Source organism: Bombina bombina, chromosome 5 (assembly GCF_027579735.1).
Source record: "Bombina bombina isolate aBomBom1 chromosome 5, aBomBom1.pri, whole genome shotgun sequence".
Lineage (NCBI taxonomy): Eukaryota > Metazoa > Chordata > Amphibia > Anura > Bombinatoridae > Bombina > Bombina bombina.
In genome coordinates, this window is record NC_069503.1 from 825,334,315 (window position 1) to 825,355,021 (window position 20,707).

The 20,707-nt window shown below is 37.2% G+C and overlaps 1 protein-coding gene across 2 annotated transcripts in view; it reads left to right on the plus strand.

The window, feature by feature from the left end:
* Positions 1–20,373, plus strand: part of DLGAP1 (DLG associated protein 1) — a 710,871-nt gene extending 690,498 nt beyond the window's left edge. For both annotated transcript variants that reach the window (XM_053714947.1, XM_053714948.1), the window contains one exon: positions 19,749–20,373. In XM_053714947.1, coding sequence (XP_053570922.1) covers positions 19,749–19,964 — 216 coding nt within the window. In that variant the 3' untranslated portion in view covers positions 19,965–20,373. The remainder of the gene's footprint in view (positions 1–19,748) is intronic.
* Positions 20,374–20,707: the final 334 nt, after the last annotated feature.

The following is a 20,707-nucleotide window of genomic DNA, read 5'->3' on the forward strand; positions in this document are numbered from 1 at the left end:
ATCCTCAATCTTTCGTTTTAAATATATCCCCATTCCTGCTGCCCTGAACGCCTACCTGCCAGCTAAATTTTATCACAATTTGACAGACGTGTGGAACATCCAATAGGTAATGCACCACACACAATGTATGTATTTATGCAGCAATAATGTCCCTCACTGCGGCTTTGAGGCTGGATTACTTAGTATTCAAACTGCACATGTGCAGTTCTACTGAGAGTGACAGATCTGACAGTAGTTTTCTATAAGCCGTGATTCTATAGTGTAGCAATTCACTGTTTACTGATGCGGTCACGGCAGCAGGTTGATCAGGGTGAGATTCCCCTTACCAGTGCTTGACAAATCTGTTTACAAATTAGGAGCCAGTAAGAATATTTAGGAGCCAGGCATATTTTTAGGAGCCAGACAGTTGGATTTGTATATAGATATGTGGAGAATAACCCAAAAAGTTAGGAGCCAGGTGTAAAATGATAGGAGCCAGTGGCTCCCAGGCTCCTGGGTTTGTCGAGCCCTGCCTTACACAAACAAACATTAAGGTGCCTAATTATCATAGTGCGAGCGGACATGATATTGCGGATCATGTCTGCTGCACATTGATAAATGCCGACAGCATATGCTCTCGGCATTTATCATTGCACCATCAGTTCTTGTGAACTGCTGGTGCAATGCCGCCCCCTGCAGATTGGCCGCTAGCAGGGGGTGTCAATCAACCCGAACGTATCCGATCGGGTTGATTTCTGGTGATGTCTGTCTGCTGCCTGAGTGCCTCAGAGCAGGTGGACAGGTTATGGAGCAGCGGTCTTTAGAAGGCTCGCCGGAAATACAGGGCATCAAGCTCCATACGGAGCTTGATAAATATGCCCTTAAGTGTAACTTACTTTACTTTGAAAAATTAAATGCTAAATAAATTAGCTCTCCACTTGTAATCTAACCCTAAATTAGCAAATCTCCACGAGGTATGAACTTTCACAAGAGAAGTTAAGACCACTTTAATAAGATAAGGAAGTTCAGGAAAATAGGTTGCGGTGCATTTGATTATGTGATGATGAGGAAAGGGTGACCATCTTCATCAAGTATCAATACTGAACAAGGAGCCCACTATAGCCATATAGTGAAGTTCAAGACAGAGAAGAATGAGAGCATCTGATGGGCATTGAGGAAAAAGGCATAAAGCACTTTCATCCAAAACATTTCAGGGTTATACTAACTTCTTCAGAAGGAGACATATAAAACAGTTAGAGTATACAGGTATTTAATAAAAAGAGCAGTAACCAAGATTCATCATGTAGTGAAATCCATGAGAAGGAACTTGTCCAGTTTAATTCTGGCTGTTCTGTAGAAATTAGGATATTCTTTAATCTTAATCTGATAGCAAATCTCTTGAGTAGAGGCATGCATGAGACAGAGTATAAGCAATGTATAATTTTCTGATTTCCAACGTGAAATTTGTTGATTCCTCAGTCCCCCTTATTTTCTTCAACAAAAGTTGGCGAACCTAATATAAACATATATAAACACATAAATAGACACACACACATACATACATATATATATACACACACACACATAATATATATTTAGACATACATACATTAGAACCCTTTCCAGACAAGTACCTTGTCAGATACCATATACCTTTTAACCCTTATAAAATGTTTTATGAATATTTTTTATCTGAAACTGTATATATGAGTGCTACACTTTATTTAAATATATTTATTTTTCCTTACCCTTACGCTAGGTCTTCAGTCATGCTAACCCAACAAGTGCATATTCTGTTTGTGCTCGAGTGTACCTGTTTGCTTTCAACTTGTAATACGCACGCAAGTTAGCGCGGTTCACATATTGCTTATCGTGACCCACCCGAACTATAGCACACCACTTGTAATCTAGCCCTATATGGGCAGAAACAGTTTATACACCTAGCCCTAAATATATAATTATGTGGGAAGTTATTCAAAAAGTAAACTATTCTACAAGCATACAGCACTTTATGTTTTCCTTTTTTTAGTTTACATTAAAGGGACAGTCTAGTATAAATTAAACTTTCATTATTCAGATAGGACTTTTAATTTTAATCAACTTTCCAATTTACTTTTATCATCAAATTTGCTTTTGTCTCTTGGTATTCTTAGTTTAAACTAAACATAGGTAGGCTCATATGCTAATTTCTAAGCCTTTGAGGGCGGCCTCTTATCACAGGCTTTTTAAATCTCTTTTCAACACAAAGAGACAGAAAGTACACGTGGGCCATATAGATATCACTGTGTTCAGGCACAGGGAGTTATTTAAGATTTAGCACAACACAATGCTAAATGCAAGACAATAGATAATAAACAGTCACAGTCATGTGATCAGGGGGCTGGAAGAAGGTTCCTAGATACAAGCTAATCACAGAGGTAAAAAGTATATTAATATAGCGGTGTTGGTTATGCAAAACTGGGGAATGGGTAATAAATGGATTATCTATCTTTTAAAACAATAACAATTCTATAGTAGACTATCCCTTTAAGTGCAGTACATAATTCCTTATGTATATGTAACCTACACATATTCACACAATAATTTAATGCAACAATTGGAAATCTGCCTGAAAACATGATTTGGCATATATGGTTAAGATAGGATTCTCATCTCATTATCTGGCTATGTCCTTATTCTAAAGGCAACTGTGATAAAATATAAACTGATTTAAATTACAGGATATCTTGCTAAGAAGGTGTAAAAATATATGTATACGGTTATGCAAAGGTATTTATTTGATGCATGAAAATGTCTTCCTGTGAAGAAGAAATGGTAATGCCATTTTTTATTCATTTATTTTTGTTATTAAATGAGTCATGCTAATTTTATTAAAACAGGGTATATACCATTTAAAGTGCCATAAAACACTTTAAGTTATGTGCATATTATAAAAGGGTCAACTGAGGTAAAATAGTGTGTTAAAAAAAAGCGTAAAATAATCTTCAAAATTACTTATACTTTAGTGTTGCCAAGTGTAGCTTGCTCCACCCCCTTATCAGTGTCCTACTCCAAACCTTGGGGTATCATATAACAAAGTGTGCATGTGAGGATAATTACTTATGCAAGCAAGGGGGGGGTTGAGGGGGGACAGCAGGTACTTCTATTGTTTGTTGCCAAGAGGATTGCTTGTTTCCATGGGGATAATGTCACGTACTTTGTGAAAGCTTCAGCATTATACTGTGCACTGCTTTAGTCAGGTGTCATGTGACTCTGCCCCCTACCGTGCACGTGCACAAGTGCATTCTGCAGAAGCTATGGCCTGTATAGCACCTTCCATATATGGAAATGCCCAGACGGCAGCTTGTTGCAATAAAAACTATGCCTGAATTAAAGTATTAAAGTGGTTAAAACAGAAACTGTTTTGCAGGTAAGCTTTGGCTGCATTATATATTTAGAAACATATGTTAGTTCATACTATTTTCTGTCCCTTTAAAGACAAATTATATATATATATATATATATATATATATATATATATTATTTTATTTTTTATTTAATAATATATACTCTGCATGTTTTGCACATGGCAATATGTAGTTGTTTTCATAGATATATGAAAAACAATTGTTTAACTCGTTTGTGGAAATTTGTTATTTTTAGAATGTTATTTTAAAAAAAAGTGTTATTATTTTAAGTAAGGTCTCTATTTCCTGTAGCTACCTTATTTTTAATAACCTAATTTTAAATTAATTGATTAATTTTTAACAGTGCATTTACATATAACAAGAGGTTTTTTTTGTTTTTGTTTTTTTGCTGAAATGTGCACATTTTATTTGTACATTAATACATTGCAGAATAAACTTTCAAACTATTTTTACATTTGGAAATAGAGACCTACCAAAAATCTAAATGCTGTGAAATAATTTGGTAACCTGTGTGGTGCTATTGATTTTTATTACCAGTTGCCAATTGTTTTCTACCAAAAACTACAACTGGTAAGCTATATATAGTCAAAAAACTATGATGTATTTAGTAGGCAAGCATTTTTGATCAAATTTAAATTCATTGTGATTACAAAATCTGAAATAACATATCTGCAGGGTTGCCAGAAGTTCTCCACAAAAATACTGGAAAGTCTGTCGGTGACTGGGCACAATTAGGGTTGCACCGATACTAGTATCAGTATCAGTGCAGATACTAACGGCTAGATTTAGAGTTTGGCGGTAGCCGTGAAAACCAGCGTTAGAGGCTCCTAACGCTGGTTTTAGGCTACCGCCGGTATTTGGAGTCAGTCAGGAAAGGGTCTAACGCTCACTTTTCAGCCGCGACTTTTCCATACCGCAGATCCCCTTACGTCAATTGCGTATCCTATCTTTTCACTGGGATCTTTCTAACGCTGGTATTTAGAGTCGTTTCTGAAGTGAGCGTTAGAGCTCTAACGACAAAACTCCAGCCGCAGGAAAATAGCAGGTTTAAGAGCTTTCTGGGCTAACGCCGGTTTATAAAGCTCTTAACTACTGTACCCTAAAGTACACTAACACCCATAAACTACCTATGTACCCCTAAACCGAGGTCCCCCCACATCGCCGACACTCGATTAAAATTTTTTAACCCCTAATCTGCCGACCGCCACCTACGTTATACTTATGTACCCCTAATCTGCTGCCCCTAACACCGCCGACCCCTGTATTACATTTATTAACCCCTAACCTGCCCCCCACAACGTCGCCGCCAGCTACTTACAATAATTAACCCCTAATCTGCCGACCGCAAAGCGCCGCCACCTACGTTATCCTTATGTACCCTAATCTGCTGCCCCTAACACCGCCGACCCCTATATTATATTTATTAGCCCCTAATCTGCCCCCCTCAACGTCGCCGACACCTGCCTACACTTATTAACCCCTAATCTGCCGAGCGGACCTGAGCGCTACTATAATAAAGTTATTAACCCCTAATCCGCCTCACTAACCCTATCATAAATAGTATTAACCCCTAATCTGCCCTCCCTAACATCGCCAACACCTAACTTCAATTATTAACCCCTAATCTGCCGACCGGAGCTCACCGCTATTCTAATAAATGGATTAACCCCTAAAGCTAAGTCTAACCCTAACACTAACACCCCCCTAAGTTAAATATAATTTTTATCTAACGAAATAAATTAACTCTTATTAAATAAATTAATCCTAATTAAAGCTAAATACTTACCTGTAAAATAAACCCTAATATAGCTACAATATAAATTATAATTATATTATAGCTATTTTAGGATTAATATTTATTTTACAGGCAACTTTGTAATTATTTTAACCAGGTACAATAGCTATTAAATAGTTAAGAACTATTTAATAGTTACCTAGTTAAAATAATAACAAATTTACCTGTAAAATAAATCCTAACCTAAGTTATAATTAAACCTAATACTACCCTATCAATAAATTAATTAAATAAACTACCTACAATTACCTACAATTAACCTAACACTACACTATCAATAAATAAATTAAATACAAATGCTACAAATAACTACAATTACATAAACTAACTAAAGTACAAAAAATAAAAAAGAACTAAGTTACAAAAAATAAAAAAATATTTACAAACATAAGAAAAATATTACAACAATTTTAAACTAATTACACCTACTCTAAGCCCACTAATAAAATAACAAAGACCCCCAAAATAAAAAAATGCCCTACCCTATTCTAAAATAATACATTTAAAAGCTCTTTTACCTTACCAGCCCTGAACAGGGCCCTTTGCGGGGCATGCCCCAAGAAAATCAGCTCTTTTGCCTGTAAAAAAAAACATACAATACCCCCCCCCCAACATTACAACCCACCACCCACATACCCCTAATCTAACCCAAACCCCCCTTAAATAAACCTAACACTAAGCCCCTGAAGATCTTCCTACCTTGTCTTCACCATACCAGGTTCACCGATCGGTCCAGAAGAGCTCCTCCGATGTCCTGATCCAAGCCCAAGCGGGGGGCTGAAGAGGTCCATGATCCAGCTGAAGTCTTCATCCAAGCGGGGCAGAAGAGTTCTTCCATCCGATTGAAGTCTTCATCCAAGTGGCATCCATCCGGAGCGAAGCGGCAGCATCCTGAAGACCTCCACCGCGGAACATCCATCCTGGCCGACGACTGAACGACGAATGACGGTTCCTTTAAATGACGTCATCCAAGATGGCGTCCCTCGAATTCCGATTGGCTGATAGGATTCTATCAGCCAATCGGAATTAAGGTAGGAATATTCTGATTGGCTGATGGAATCAGCCAATCAGAATCAAGTTCAATCCTATTGGCTGATCCAATCAGCCAATCAGATTGAGCTCGCATTCTATTGGCTGTTCCGATCAGCCAATAGAATGCGAGCTCAATCTGATTGGCTGATTGGATCAGCCAATTGGATTGAACTTGATTCTGATTGGCTGATTCCATCAGCCAATCAGAATATTCCTACCTTAATTCCGATTGGCTGATAGAATCCTATCAGCCAATCGGAATTCGAGGGACGCCATCTTGGATGACGTCATTTAAAGGAACCGTCATTCGTCGTTCAGTCGTCGGCCAGGATGGATGTTCCGCGGTGGAGGTCTTCAGGATGCTGCCGCTTCGCTCCGGATGGATGCCGCTTGGATGAAGACTTCAATCGGATGGAAGAACTCTTCTGCCCCGCTTGGATGAAGACTTCAGCTGGATCATGGACCTCTTCAGCCCCCCGCTTGGGCTTGGATCAGGACATCGGAGGAGCTCTTCTGGACCGATCGGTGAACCTGGTATGGTGAAGACAAGGTAGGAAGCTCTTCAGGGGCTTAGTGTTAGGTTTATTTAAGGGGGGTTTGGGTTAGATTAGGGGTATGGGGGTGGTGGGTTGTAATGTTGGGGGGGGGGTATTGTATGTTTTTTTTTACAGGCAAAAGAGCTGATTTTCTTGGGGCATGCCCCGCAAAGGGCCCTGTTCAGGGCTGGTAAGGTAAAAGAGCTTTTAAATGTATTATTTTAGAATAGGGTAGGGCATTTTTTTTATTTTGGGGGTCTTTGTTATTTTATTAGTGGGCTTAGAGTAGGTGTAATTAGTTTAAAATTGTTGTAATATTTTTCTTATGTTTGTAAATATTTTTTTATTTTTTGTAACTTAGTTCTTTTTTATTTTTTGTACTTTAGTTAGTTTATGTAATTGTAGTTATTTGTAGCATTTGTATTTAATTTATTTATTGATAGTGTAGTGTTAGGTTAATTGTAGGTAATTGTAGGTAGTTTATTTAATTAATTTATTGATAGGGTAGTGTTAGGTTTAATTATAACTTAGGTTAGGATTTATTTTACAGGTAAATTTGTTATTATTTTAACTAGGTAACTATTAAATAGTTCTTAACTATTTAATAGCTATTGTACCTGGTTAAAATAATTACAAAGTTGCCTGTAAAATAAATATTAATCCTAAAATAGCTATAATATAATTATAATTTATATTGTAGCTATATTAGGATTTATTTTACAGGTAAGTATTTAGCTTTAAATAGGAATCATTTATTTAATAAGAGATAATTAATTTCGTTAGATTTAAATTATATTTAAGTTAGGGGGGTGTTAGTGTTAGGGTTAGACTTAGCTTTAGGGGTTAATCCATTTATTAGAATAGCGGTGAGCTCCGGTCGGCAGATTAGGGGTTAATAATTGAAGTTAGGTGTCGGCGATGTTAGGGAGGGCAGATTAGGGGTTAATACTATTTATGATAGGGTTAGTGAGGCGGATTAGGGGTTAATTACTTTATTATAGTAGCGCTCAGGTCCGCTCGGCAGATTAGGGGTTAATAAGTGTAGGCAGGTGTCGGCGACGTTGTGGGGGGCAGATTAGGGGTTAATAAATATAATATAGGGGTCGGCGGTGTTAGGGGCAGCAGATTAGGGGTACATAGGGATAACGTAGGTGGCGGCGCTTTGCGGTCGGAAGATTAGGGGTTAATTATTGTAGGTAGCTGGCGGCGACGTTGTGGGGGGCAGGTTAGGGGTTAATAAATATAATATAGGGGTCGGCGGTGTTAGGGGCAGCAGATTAGGGGTACATAGGGATAACGTAGGTAGCGGCGGTTTACGGAGCGGAAGATTAGGGGTTAATAATATAATGCAGGGGTCAGCGATAGCTGGGGCGGCAGATTAGGGGTTAATAAGTGTAAGGCTAGGGGTGTTTAGACTCGGGGTACATGTTAGGGTGTTAGGTGCAGACTTAGGAAGTGTTTCCCCATAGAAAACAATGGGGCTGCGTTAGGAGCTGAACGCTGCTTTTTTGCAGGTGTTAGTTTTTTTTTCAGCTCAAACAGCCCCATTGTTTTCTATGGGGGAATCGTGCACGAGCACGTTTTTGAGGCTGGCCGCGTCCGTAAGCAACTCTGGTATCGAGAGTTGCATTTGCGGTAAAAATGCTCTACGCTCCTTTTTTGGAGCCTAACGCAGCATTTTTTTAAACTCTCGATACCAGAGTTAATTTTATGGTGCGGCCAGAAAAAAGCCTGCGGAGCGTTAACAGCCCATCTACCGCCAAACTCCAAATCTAGGCCTAAGTATTTGCAGCAGGAGTACTTGTACTTGTGCAAATGCACCGATACTTAAACCGATACCCCCAATTCCTACCCATATTCCTGTTCTGCCAATACAAATTGCTGTTATTTGTATTATTGTACGTCAGAGCAGTGCTCCAAAAGCTGCTATACTATACAGCTGGAAGCCTACCTGGGAGAGATCACTGTACCTCATTCAGACAAACCCCTGAAGTACTGGGCAGTTAATAAACTAACGGCTAGATTACGAGTTTTGCAGTATGAGCGGTGCGGTGCTAACTTGCAGGTTATTCTCACCGCTCACTTTCCTACAGTGCTGGTATTACAGGTTTTACAAACCCGGCGGTAAAAGGCAAGAAGTGAGCGTAGAGCAAAATTGTGCTCCATACCGCACTCCAATACCAGCGCTGCTTTTAAATAAGGACTTGAAGAATCTGTCTTCATGGTTTTCAAAGTTTTTATGGAAAACAAAAAAAATGCGTATTTCGATAAATAGTCTGTCTGAGAAATATGCGGATGCAGGCCTGGCCCTACCGAATATCAGATTATACAACTGGGCTTCCCTGATTAAAATTGCAGTTGATTGGATTGCTCAGACTAATCTGGTCTCTACATACGAGCTTGAATCATATATGGTTAAACCGTGGTCCTTAAAAGCCCTCCTACATTGTCCCCTGCATTTATTACCTTTCAAGATATCTTCCTTTATTTCAGTCAGGAACATAGTGGTGATCTGGCAAAAGTCCTGTAAGCTTCTTAAAATTGACCCTTCTTTTTCGGATTTCTTGCCTATTAGGGGGAATCCGCTGTTTCTACCTGGTATAGATCAAAAGTGTTTTCAGGAGTGGCAGGACGGGGGGCTCGAATATTTGTATCAGTTAGTTAACAACGACTTGCAGATACTTCCCTGGGAAACTATAAGGGAACATTTTTGTCTACCCAGGTCGAACCGATTTGCCTACTTCCAAATCCGTCATTTTATTAGTGCCCAAAATTGGCATACGATTAATAGAGGTGACTGGTCCGAGGTCAAGATCTGTATTAGAAAATTTACCGGAGGAGACGCATCAATTTCTTTAATTTATGATATTATGTTGTCTAAACAAGATATATTGGAGGAGGATAAATTGATCAAATTCTGGTGGCCTTATATCCCTTCTATAGATCGTGAGAAAATATCTAATAGCCTCGTGACAGACAGTAGCTAAATATTCGGTGCCTGTAAGTTGGAAAGAATCTCATTTCAAATTATTAAATAATTATTATACCTCTCCAGCTCTAATAACTAAATATTTCCCTGATAAAGTTTTCAAGTGTGAACATTGCTCGTATACTCGGGCTGATCTCCTCCATATGTTATGGGCTTGTCCTAAAATTTCTCAATTATGGCAAAAGGTGCAATTCTGGTACAATAGAGTCTTTGAAAGTACTATCCCCTTTTCTCTGGAGGATATTGTGTTACTTTTTTTAGTTAGTTTACGCACCCTTAATACAATTATCTTAACCGTGAGGTATAATATCTTTACAAAATGGATAGCTAAGACCCCTCCTTGTTTATCGTTAGTTTTGAGAGATATCCAAGCTCAGATTATTTTTTAATCTTTCCATCTACGGCAGCTATCTGAAAAGAGAATTAGAAAGTTCTTGATAGGCTGGGCCCCGGTTATTAAATCATATCCGTTGGCTGTGCAGAGACAAATTTTATCGCCCTTTGTGGCCTCAGTAAGCTTTGCTGAGTTGTTCATACTCCAAGTATTTCCAGATACATGGATTAGAAATAGTAGTGATATTGATTAAGTTAGGTGAAGATTCCATAGTTGGAGGATATAGAGTATCATACTCATAGGATCCTGGGGGGGGGGGGGGCTTTTTCCCCTTTTTTTTTTTTTTTCTCTTCCTTTCCCTTTTGTATTATTTTAGAGGCGTTTTTGTTTTTTGTATATTTTCAAAATTTTAGCCACTTTAATATGATTATTGTCAGAAAAGCGGGGCAAGGTCATACACATTGGGGAGAATGTTTCTTTAATAATATGTTTTTGCATCTTTGCTGATATTTTATTTGTCCTGCGTGACATTGTTTATGTCGGAAAAAAAAAAAAAAGTCAGCGGTGAGCTGGTTGTACGTGCTCATGCACAATTTCCTCATAGACATCAATGGGGAGAGCCGGCTGAGAAAAAGTCTAACACCTGCAAAAAAGCAGCGTAAATCTCAGTAACGCAGCCCCATTGATTCCTATGGGGAAACTAAATTTATGTTTACACCTAACACCCTAACATGAACCCTGAGTCTAAACACCCCTAATCTTACACTTATTAACCCCTAATCTGCCATCCCTGACATCGCCAACACTTACATTATACTTATTAACCCCTAATCTGCCTCTCCAGACATCGCCGCCACCTACATTATACTTATAAACCCCTAATCTGCTGCCCCCAACATCGCTGACACCTACATTATATTTATTAACCCCTAATCTGCTGCCCAAAATATCGCTGACACCTACATAATGTTATTAACCCCTAATCTGCCGCCCCAACTTCGCTGCCACTATAATAAACATATTAACCCCTAAACCGCCGTACTCCTGCATTGCAAACACTAGTTACATATTATTAACCCCTAATCTGCTGCCCCTAACATCGCCACCACCTATCTACATTTATTAACCCCTAATCTGCCGCCCCAATGTCGCCGCCACTATATTATATTTATTAACCCCTAAACCTAAGTCTAACCCTAACACCCCCTAACTTAAATATAATTAAAACAAATCTAAATAAAACCTACAATTATTACCTAAATTATTCCTATTTAAAACTAAATACTTACCTGTAAAATAAACCCTAATTTAGCTACAATATAACTAATAGTTACATTGTAGCTAGCTTAGGGTTTATTTTTATTTTACAGGCAAGTTTGTATTTATTTTAATAGAATAGTTACTAAATAGTTAACTATTTACTAACTACCTAGCTAAAATAAATACAAATTTATCTGTAAAATAAAACCTAACCTAAGTTACACGAACACCTAACCTAACCCTACAATTAAATAAGTTCCCTAAATTAAATACAATTAACTAAAATCAATAAAACTAGATAAATTACAAAAAAAAAACTAAATTACAGAAAATAAAAAACAAATGATAAGATCTTTAAACTAATTACACCTAATAGCCCTATCAAAATAAAAAAAGCCCCCCCAAAATAAAAGAAACCCTAGCCTAAATTAAACTACCAATAGCCCTTATAAGGGCCTTTTGCGGGGCATTGCCCCAAAGAAATCAGCTCTTTTACCTGTAAAAAAAATACAAACAACCCCCCCAACAGTAAAACCCACCACCCACAAAACCAACCCCCCAAATAAAACCCTAACTAAAAAATCTAAGCTCCCCATTGCCCTGAAAAGGGCATTTGGATGGGCATTGGCCTTAAAAGGGCATTTAGCTCTATTGCTGCCCAAAGCCCTAACCTAAAAATAAAACCCACCCAATACACCCTTAAAAAATCCTAACACTAACCCCCGAAGATCCACTTACCGGGAGAAGTCTTCATCCAAGCGGCAAGATGTCCTCAACGAAGCCGGCAGAAGTGGCCCTCTAGATGGGCAGAAGTGGTCCTCCAGACGGGCAGAAGTCTTCACCCAGACGGCATCTTCTATCTTCATCCTTCCGACGCGGAGCGGCTCCATCTTCAAGACATCCGGCGTGGAGCATCCTCTTCAATCAACGTCTTCTTGCTGAATGAAGGTACCTTTAAATGATGTCATCCAAGATGGCGTCCCTTAGATTCCGATTGGCTGAAAGAATTCTATCAGCCAATCGGAATTAAGGTTGAAAAAATCCTATTGGCTGATGCAATCAGCCAATAGGATTGAGCTTGCATTCTATTGGCTGTTCCAATCAGCCAATAGAATGCGAGTTCAATCCTATTGGCTGATTGGATCAGCCAATAGGATTGAAGTTCAATCCTATTGGCTGATTGCATCAGCCAATATGATTTTTTCAACCTTAATTCGATTGGCTGATAGAATTCTATCAGCCAATCGGAATCTAAGGGACGCCATCTTGGATGACGTCATTTAAAGGTACCTTCATTCAGCAAGAAGACGTTGATTGAAGAGGATGCTCCGCGCCGGATGTCTTGAAGATGGAGCCGCTCTGCGTTGGAAGTATTAAGATAGAAGATCCCGTCTGGGTGAAGACTTCTGCCCGTCTGGAGGACCACTTCTGCCTGTCTGGAGGACCACTTCTGCCTGCTTCGTTGAGGACATCTTGCCACTTGGATGGATCTTTGGGGGTTAGTGTTAGGAATTTTTAAGGGTGTATTGGGTGGGTTTTATTTTTAGGTTAGGGCTTTGGGCAGCAATATAGCTAAATGCCCTTTAAAGGGCAATGCCCATCCAAATGCCCTTTTCAGGGCAATGGGGAGCTTAGTTTTTTTTAGTTAAGGTTTTATTTGGGGGGTTGGTTGTGTGGGTGGTGGGTTTTACTGTTGGGGGGTTGTTTGTATTTTTTTTTACAGGTAAAAGAGCTGATTTCTTTGGGGCAATGCCCCACAAAAGGCCCTTTTAAGGGCCATTGGTAGTGTAGTTTAGGATAGGGTTTTTTTATTTTGGGGGGCTTTTTTATTTTGATAGGGCTATTAGATTAGGTGTAATTAGTTTAAAGATCTTGTAATTTGTTTTTTATTTTCTGTAATTTAGTGTTTGTTTTTTGTAATTTAGCTTATTTTATTGAATTTAGTTAATTGTATTTAATTTAGGGAATTTATTTAATTGTAGGGTTAGGTTAGGTGTTAGTGTAACTTAGGTTAGGTTTTATTTTACAGGTAAATTTGTATTTATTTTAGCTAGGTAGTTAGTAAATATTTAATAACTATTTAGTAACTATTCTACCTAGTTAAAGTAAATACAAACTTGCCTGTAAAATAAAAATAAACCCTAAGCTAGCTACAATGTAACTATTAGTTATATTGTAGCTATCTTAGGGTTTATTTTACAGGTAAGTATTTAGTTTTAAATAGGAATAATTTAGGTAATAATTGTAGGTTTTATTTAGATTTATTTTAATGATATTTAAGTTAGGGGGGTGTTAGGGTTAGGGTTAGACTTAGATTTAGGGGTTAATAAATTTAATATAGTGGCAGTGACGTTGGGGGCGGCAGATTAGGGGTTAATAAATGTAGGTAGGTGGTAGCGATGTTAGGGACAGCAGATTAGGGGATAATAATATTTAAATAGTGTTTGTGAGGCGGGAGTGCAGCGGTTTAGGGGTTAATATGTTTATTATAGTGGTGGCGATGTCCGGAGTGGCAGATTAGGGGTTAATCATTTTATTTTAGTGTTTGTGATGTGGGAGGGCCTCGGTTTAGGGGTTAATAGGTAGTTTATGGGTCTTAGTGTACTTTTTAGCACTTTAGTTATGAGTTTTATGCTACGGCTTTGTAGTGTAAAACTCATAACTACTGACTTTAAAATGCAGTATGAATCTTGACGGGATAGGGTGTACCGCTCCCTTTTTGGCCTCCCAGGACAAGCTCGTAATACCGGCGCTATGGAAGTCCCATTGAAAATAGACTATACGCAAATTGCGTAAGTTGATTTGCGGTAAGGGCAAAAAAGTGTGCGGTGCCCTTAAATCTGCAAGTCTCGTAATACCAGCGGTAGTGAAAAAGCAGCGTTATAACCTGATAACGCTGCATTTTCAGTATAATGCAAAACTCGTAATCTAGCCGTAAGATTTAATGGCCCAAAAATATCTTTCTGACCCATGAAGTAGTGTGAAAAGTGAAAGACTGTTCAGCTTAGCGTCAAACGTCCTTACTGATAGCAAACAGACTTATAGCTGAACATGCAGAGATGCTTCTGTTCCTTAATAAGAACTTGCCACTAACTTTTGAAAAATTATTCTAATTGCTAGATTGCCTGTTATACTGCTAGTTCTCATCTTGCACAATTATGCTCAAAATATACTGAACTCTGAGGAACATCCTTAGCCAGGGCTGGACTGAGAATAAAAAGCAGCCCTGAAAAAATATGAAGACCAGCCCTATTTTCTGTTGAGTCAGTAGAATGAAAATGCCCCATTTTTCTCAAAGGGGATTACTGGAATACTCCTTCCTCAATATTATTTTCAGAATTAAATTATATTACTTTGTATTAAGTACAAATGTCAGATTGATGAGTTATATAGGCACCCTACAACCCAATTGCATCTAGTAATCACCCCTTTAAATTGTAGCTTTCTGTCCCAGCTGCTGCAGCTGTTATTTATTGTTATTATTAATATATTTTATTGTAATATTTTCATTTATAAACATATTCTCTGAACTTTGTGACAACAAACACATAAAACGGTTTTATTATTTCAGAATGTCTTTTGAGATACAATGCATAATTATAAAGAAGCGATCTTAAATCATTAGTCTGTATTGGGCTTGGTAAACTGTCATGACATAAAAAAAAGTATCGGTAGATGGTATCGGTGAGTATTTGAAAAAAGTATCGGTACTTGTACTCTGCATTAAAAAAATGGTATCGGTGCAACCCTGGGCACAATGATAGGTGGGGTAACACAATGCCCCCTAAATGCTTTACCTTTGAGCCAACAAGGCATATTTTTCACAACTGTGCAGTAATTTTACCCCTTGGCTGCCAGTGACTTAGAAATTAATAATTTTACCTCTTTGCCTGCCAGAAACATACAGTATGTAAACAGAAGTAATTTAATCCCCTTGCTCCATATGTGTAATGCATTAAGGCACTGGGGGCCTTTTATATTTAGCTAGCTCTCAGGGATTTTACAAAACTGGACATTTAAGTGTCTAGTATTTTGATGAAAATTTTACTAGACAGCTTGCTAAAATAGTGGACTGTCCGGTTGAATACTGGACACCTGGCAACCTACCAGTAAACCGCGAGAACTGTGTAATTATACAAACTCATTCTGCATACTAATATCTCATGCAACTGAGCTATTAAGGGCATTTTCTAATACAATAATAAAATGCTTTACTTCATTAATTTTATTTTGCACAAATCTTCATAAAGAACCATATCTTTAAAACCTCACAATGATGTTAAATGGGCATTGTAGCATAAAAATAAAATACTCTATTTAGCATAAAAGTAGCTCTCCTGGAATACCTCCGTTCTGCTCAAGCTGAGGAAATGGCCAGTGATTGGATCATAGTCATGTATGCCTGCTGCTGATTGGGTTCCAGCTGTATCCTCCTCTGGAGTAGCACAGACACATATCTGGACTATCATCAAAAGGGCTACATTACAAGTGGATTGCAAACGATTTCAAGAGGATTTTTGCAATCATTTGCGCTCCGGTTTTAATTGCGCTGATATTACAAGTTGAGTGAAATCGCAATTGCACTAGCGCTAATGTGATTTAGGCTGGAACCATTACCGCAATCTCAGAGCTGCACAAAACATATAAAAAATACATTCCAAAGTACAGTTACACTAATACTAACACCATCTAATTAAATGCAAAAGTTATAAGGGCGCAAAGTTATGAGTTCTCAGGTGTTGGGGGGGGGGGGGAAAAGCCGCCAAAGGGTTTTAACATAGAGATACATTGCTAAGCACATTGTAGTCCTTTGTAGTTAGATAGATGAAAACATGTTAAAGCATATTTATGAAATATTCATATTTTCATGTTGAGTAAGCGCATTTTAAAGTATGCAATCATGTATGCGCATTTTACAGTATGCAATCAAGTATGCACATTTTACAGTATGCGATCGGGTATGCACATATTACAAACAAACATGTTAAAGAACATTGGAATATGAAATATTCCTATTTTTATGTCGGGTTAGCGCTAATGAGAATATGTTATGGTGTTTGGGCGAGAGTGGGGTGTTTTGTTTTTTTTTTTAACTTTTTTTTTTCAATTTTTCCATTAATATGTGAAAGCGCATGTGATATTGTATGTTCCGATTTTTGCGCTAGTCGGGTTACCGCTAGTGAAAAATAAGTTGTTGTTTTTTTTTACTTGTAATACCAGCACAATCCGAGTAGTGGAAAAATCGGAGTTCTAGCGGATTTTTCGCTATAGCCAAACCCTAAAATACCGCTCCACAATCTAGCTCTAAATCTTTTTATAGAGTTTAAACACATAGTAAAATAAAGTGATGTTTTTACCATTAAAATGAGGTAACAAAATAGAGCATTTTTATTTTCTACACATTGAATGTCCCTTGAAACATATAGATTTGCCACTGAGCAGGGCATGTTCTATGAGCCAATCAGGAGTGGAATAGATACATAATCACCATCTGAGTGAGTTCTGCTCAGGACTGCCATTGGATTGTGCCTCATACACAAGTTTATGTGTTTAACCCTTAGCTTCCAGTGGGTAATAAATTAGAGAACTGTATTGTTGCATTTTAATGTCCATTTAACTAGGTTTAGGGACATTGTAACCACTATATGCCTATTAGTGAAAAAACACATCTTACACTGCTTGGGTTGTTTATAGAATACAAATGCTAAGGCATAAACACCTTGCTTGCCAGAGGGGGATGCAGTCTGTATACACTGTGGCAGACAAAGTGTTAAAGGGACTTGAAGCCCAAAATTTTTATTTTATGATTTAGGTAGAACATACGATTTTAAACAACTTTCTATATTACTTATATTATAACATTTTCTTCATTCTCTCTGTATCATTTGTTGAAGGAGCAGAAATGCACTACTGATTTGTAACTGAACACATGGGTGACCCAATAACAATCGGTATATATATGCAGCCACCAATCAGCAGCTAGAATGAAGTAAATTGGAAAGTTGTTTAAAATTGTATGCTCTGTCTAAATCATGAATGTCTAATCTTGACTTTACTGTCCCTTTAAGCATGTTTACTTGCTGGAAGGATCAGCAAGAATAACAGGTATAAAGAGCAAAACATGTTGGGCAGTTATTTAACTAATAGAACTGCATAATTAATTTATTAACAATTTCTTGTTTCAAAGTTTTCTATAACAAATTAAAGTGAAGATAAACTTTGATGATTGAAAGCCTGGTTTTTATAAATACTATTAAAAACAGGGGCACTTTCATTCATCAAAGTTTAGAAAGCAGACGTTTTATTTAAAAACTTACCTTACTTCTCTTCACAGCCGGAGCAGATTCCTCCGCACAGAGATCCTCTCTTCACACGTCAGCAATGACTAATCCGGCTTCCTCCAATCACGGCTTTACCCCCAGGGGAATCATTGCCTGAGAACATGCCGTGATTGGAGGAAGCCGGATTAGTCATTGCTGAAATGTGAAGAGAGGATCTCCGTGCGGGGGAAGCTGCTCCGGCTGTGAAGAGAAGAATGGTACATTTCTTAAACAAAACGGCTGCTTTCTAAACTTTGATGAATGAAAGTGTCCCTGCTTTAATAGTATTTTTAAAAACCGGGCTTTCATTCATCAAAGTTTACCTTCACTTTAAAACATTTATATAAAAAAGATGGAAATGTAATGTTTTAAATGGGTCCATGAATTGCAACACCTGAAATTGTTCTAGCAGTATTTTGGTCTTTACAACTTGGTACAGTTGATGACAGAGATAACTTTATGACAATAATATTCTACTCAATTTGTTTGTTTAAAATAAAGTTTATTAATGTATTTTAAATACGTCTTTATTTGTTTTTGTTTTTTGTTATAATTTATTATGATACAATGAGATCTTGCTCTGAATATTAACTTGTGAAGGGGTTTTCTGCCTCAAAAGAAGCATAGACTTTTCATATTTAAAATGCATTTTGCATGTATGTGTATATATATATATATATATATATATATATATATATATATAGTAGAGAAATCTACACTTACTGGATTTGTAGTATTAGCTGTGACCTTTTAAACTGTTTCTGCACCTTGATAGATGAACTACAAAAATACAATAATAAATTACACAAACATATATAATAAATTACAAAATCATTTCTGAATTATTTTGTTTATAGTCCACACCCTCTACCTATCAATAATTAATATGAATCTTGTGGTAAATGCTTTGTATGATTTTGCTGAATATTATTTTTGGAACATATATAGTAAATAAGTGAAATCGTCAAGGGATATGAATCCAAACATTTATCTTTCATGATTCAGATAGAATGTAAAATAAAAATCCAATTTATTTATATTATCAAATTTGCTTTGTTATCTTTGTATCATTTTGCAAGAATGCTTTAAACACAGTAGAATTGCCTAATCCTCAAATGCATAATATCAAGACAATGCAATAGTACTTACTTTCCTACTCCCTGCATCATGTGACAGCCATCAGCCAATCACAAAATGCATATATGTATATACTGTCAACTCTTGCACATGCTCAGTAGTGGCTGGTGCCCCAGAAAGTGTGAATATAAAAAGACTGTGCACATTTTGATAATGGAAGTAAATTGGAAAGTTGTTTAAAACTGAATGCTGTGTCTGAATCATGAAAGTTTAATTTTGACTTTAGTGACCCTTTAACAATGTTATAGCTTACATATTTGAACATAGAAGTAGATTGATTGCCTAACTCCTTGTTGTAAAACCATGTTTAAAAAAATGGCATATAATAACATGTTGATAATATTTTGTTTATGCTGGTAGCTGCAGTCATTGTATTCAATTAAGAAAATGACATTGCTTAGCTGTGTAATGTGCATAGTTTTTTTTTAGTAAAACAACCACAAGTTTTGGGAATGGTTTCTAGTAAATAATTACACATCAGTAATCCCTGGATGTTTAATTGATGTATATGACCATTGTGTCTCTGGACTCTATATGTGAGAAATATATGAGTCAAAATAGTATTCAGTGGTGGTGATTGGTGGGGGCAGCAGATTTCCCAGTATCTAGGTCAATACAAACACTAAAAAACACAAAGCACTGCTAATAATACTACTATTGGCTAAGATGCTTCCTGCACTATTGTCTGTTCTAACATATACAATGCATAGAGGTTCCCTGAAAGGAATTATATGGTGAATGCTACTGAATAAAATCACTGCAGCTCCCAACACAAATAAAATGACAGAATGAAAGGTAAAGCATTTTGCTTTTAATCCACTTATGGATACACTGAAACATGTATTTACAACTCTTTATGATGTATTTTACCCTAGAAAGCTAGAGAAAGATGGAAAAGCTGCTTCTTAAAGCTCATATGCAGAATCTGTATAATGTAATGAACCTTCTGCTTTAATCAGGAGAGAAGGGTCCCTCCTCCAGTGCCAAAGAAGCCATCGAAAGGTCAGGCCCCACTGGTCCGGGACAGGTCTCTGGAAAGTACAGAGAGACAGCGGCATGAAGGCCGGAAGCGGCTGATGTCTGGAAAGCGTGCTGCGTCTGTCCGACAGAATTCAGCCACAGAGAGTGCGGATAGCATTGAGATCTACATCCCAGAGGCTCAGACCAGGCTATGAAGCCATCAGAGGAAAGACTGGGGAAATATTATATATATATTTATTTATATAATATATCCTCTAGTTTTAGTCAAACAAAACAATCACATATACATGTATTTGTAATTTTTTTCTATTTCTATTGTTCTTTCTCTATTACTGTACTCACTTTTCCTACTGCTTTCCTCAAATCCACTTTGGATTGTGGCGTAAGATGTCAGTTCTTCTCAGATATGTTCAATGAGGCTTTGATCCTGCTTCTTCTCTAAATGTTGGCTCATGTAATCCTCATTATGCTCTTTTAACACAAACCAGTGATGCCCGTATGGCTCATGTTAAAAAGCACTGTCCTTTATTTATTTATTTTTTATAAATCTATATATAAATATATATAAAAATGAGGAAAATATGAAGAAGAAAAAAAAAAGAACACACACACACACATGCTCCAATGTAAAAAAACAAAAAAAAACTTAATTATAGTGCCCCTATTTTCTTTTGTCAAGAGAAACAGTAGTCTGTAATCTAGTGTACAGCAATAGAAAATTGTAGGATATACAGTACTGTGGACTCTGATGTCTTCCTATTATTAATGTGAAAAAAAGCATGGGCTCGGGTTCCCTACTTTTTTTTTTTTTAAAGAGCAGATGGCGCACTTTTTTCTCAGATTCACCTTTCCCCAAGGCAACAGGTGAAACAAGATGTGAATGTGAGACTCATAACTTCCAGGAAAGGCAGGGAACAGGCCAATATTCTCTAGCACA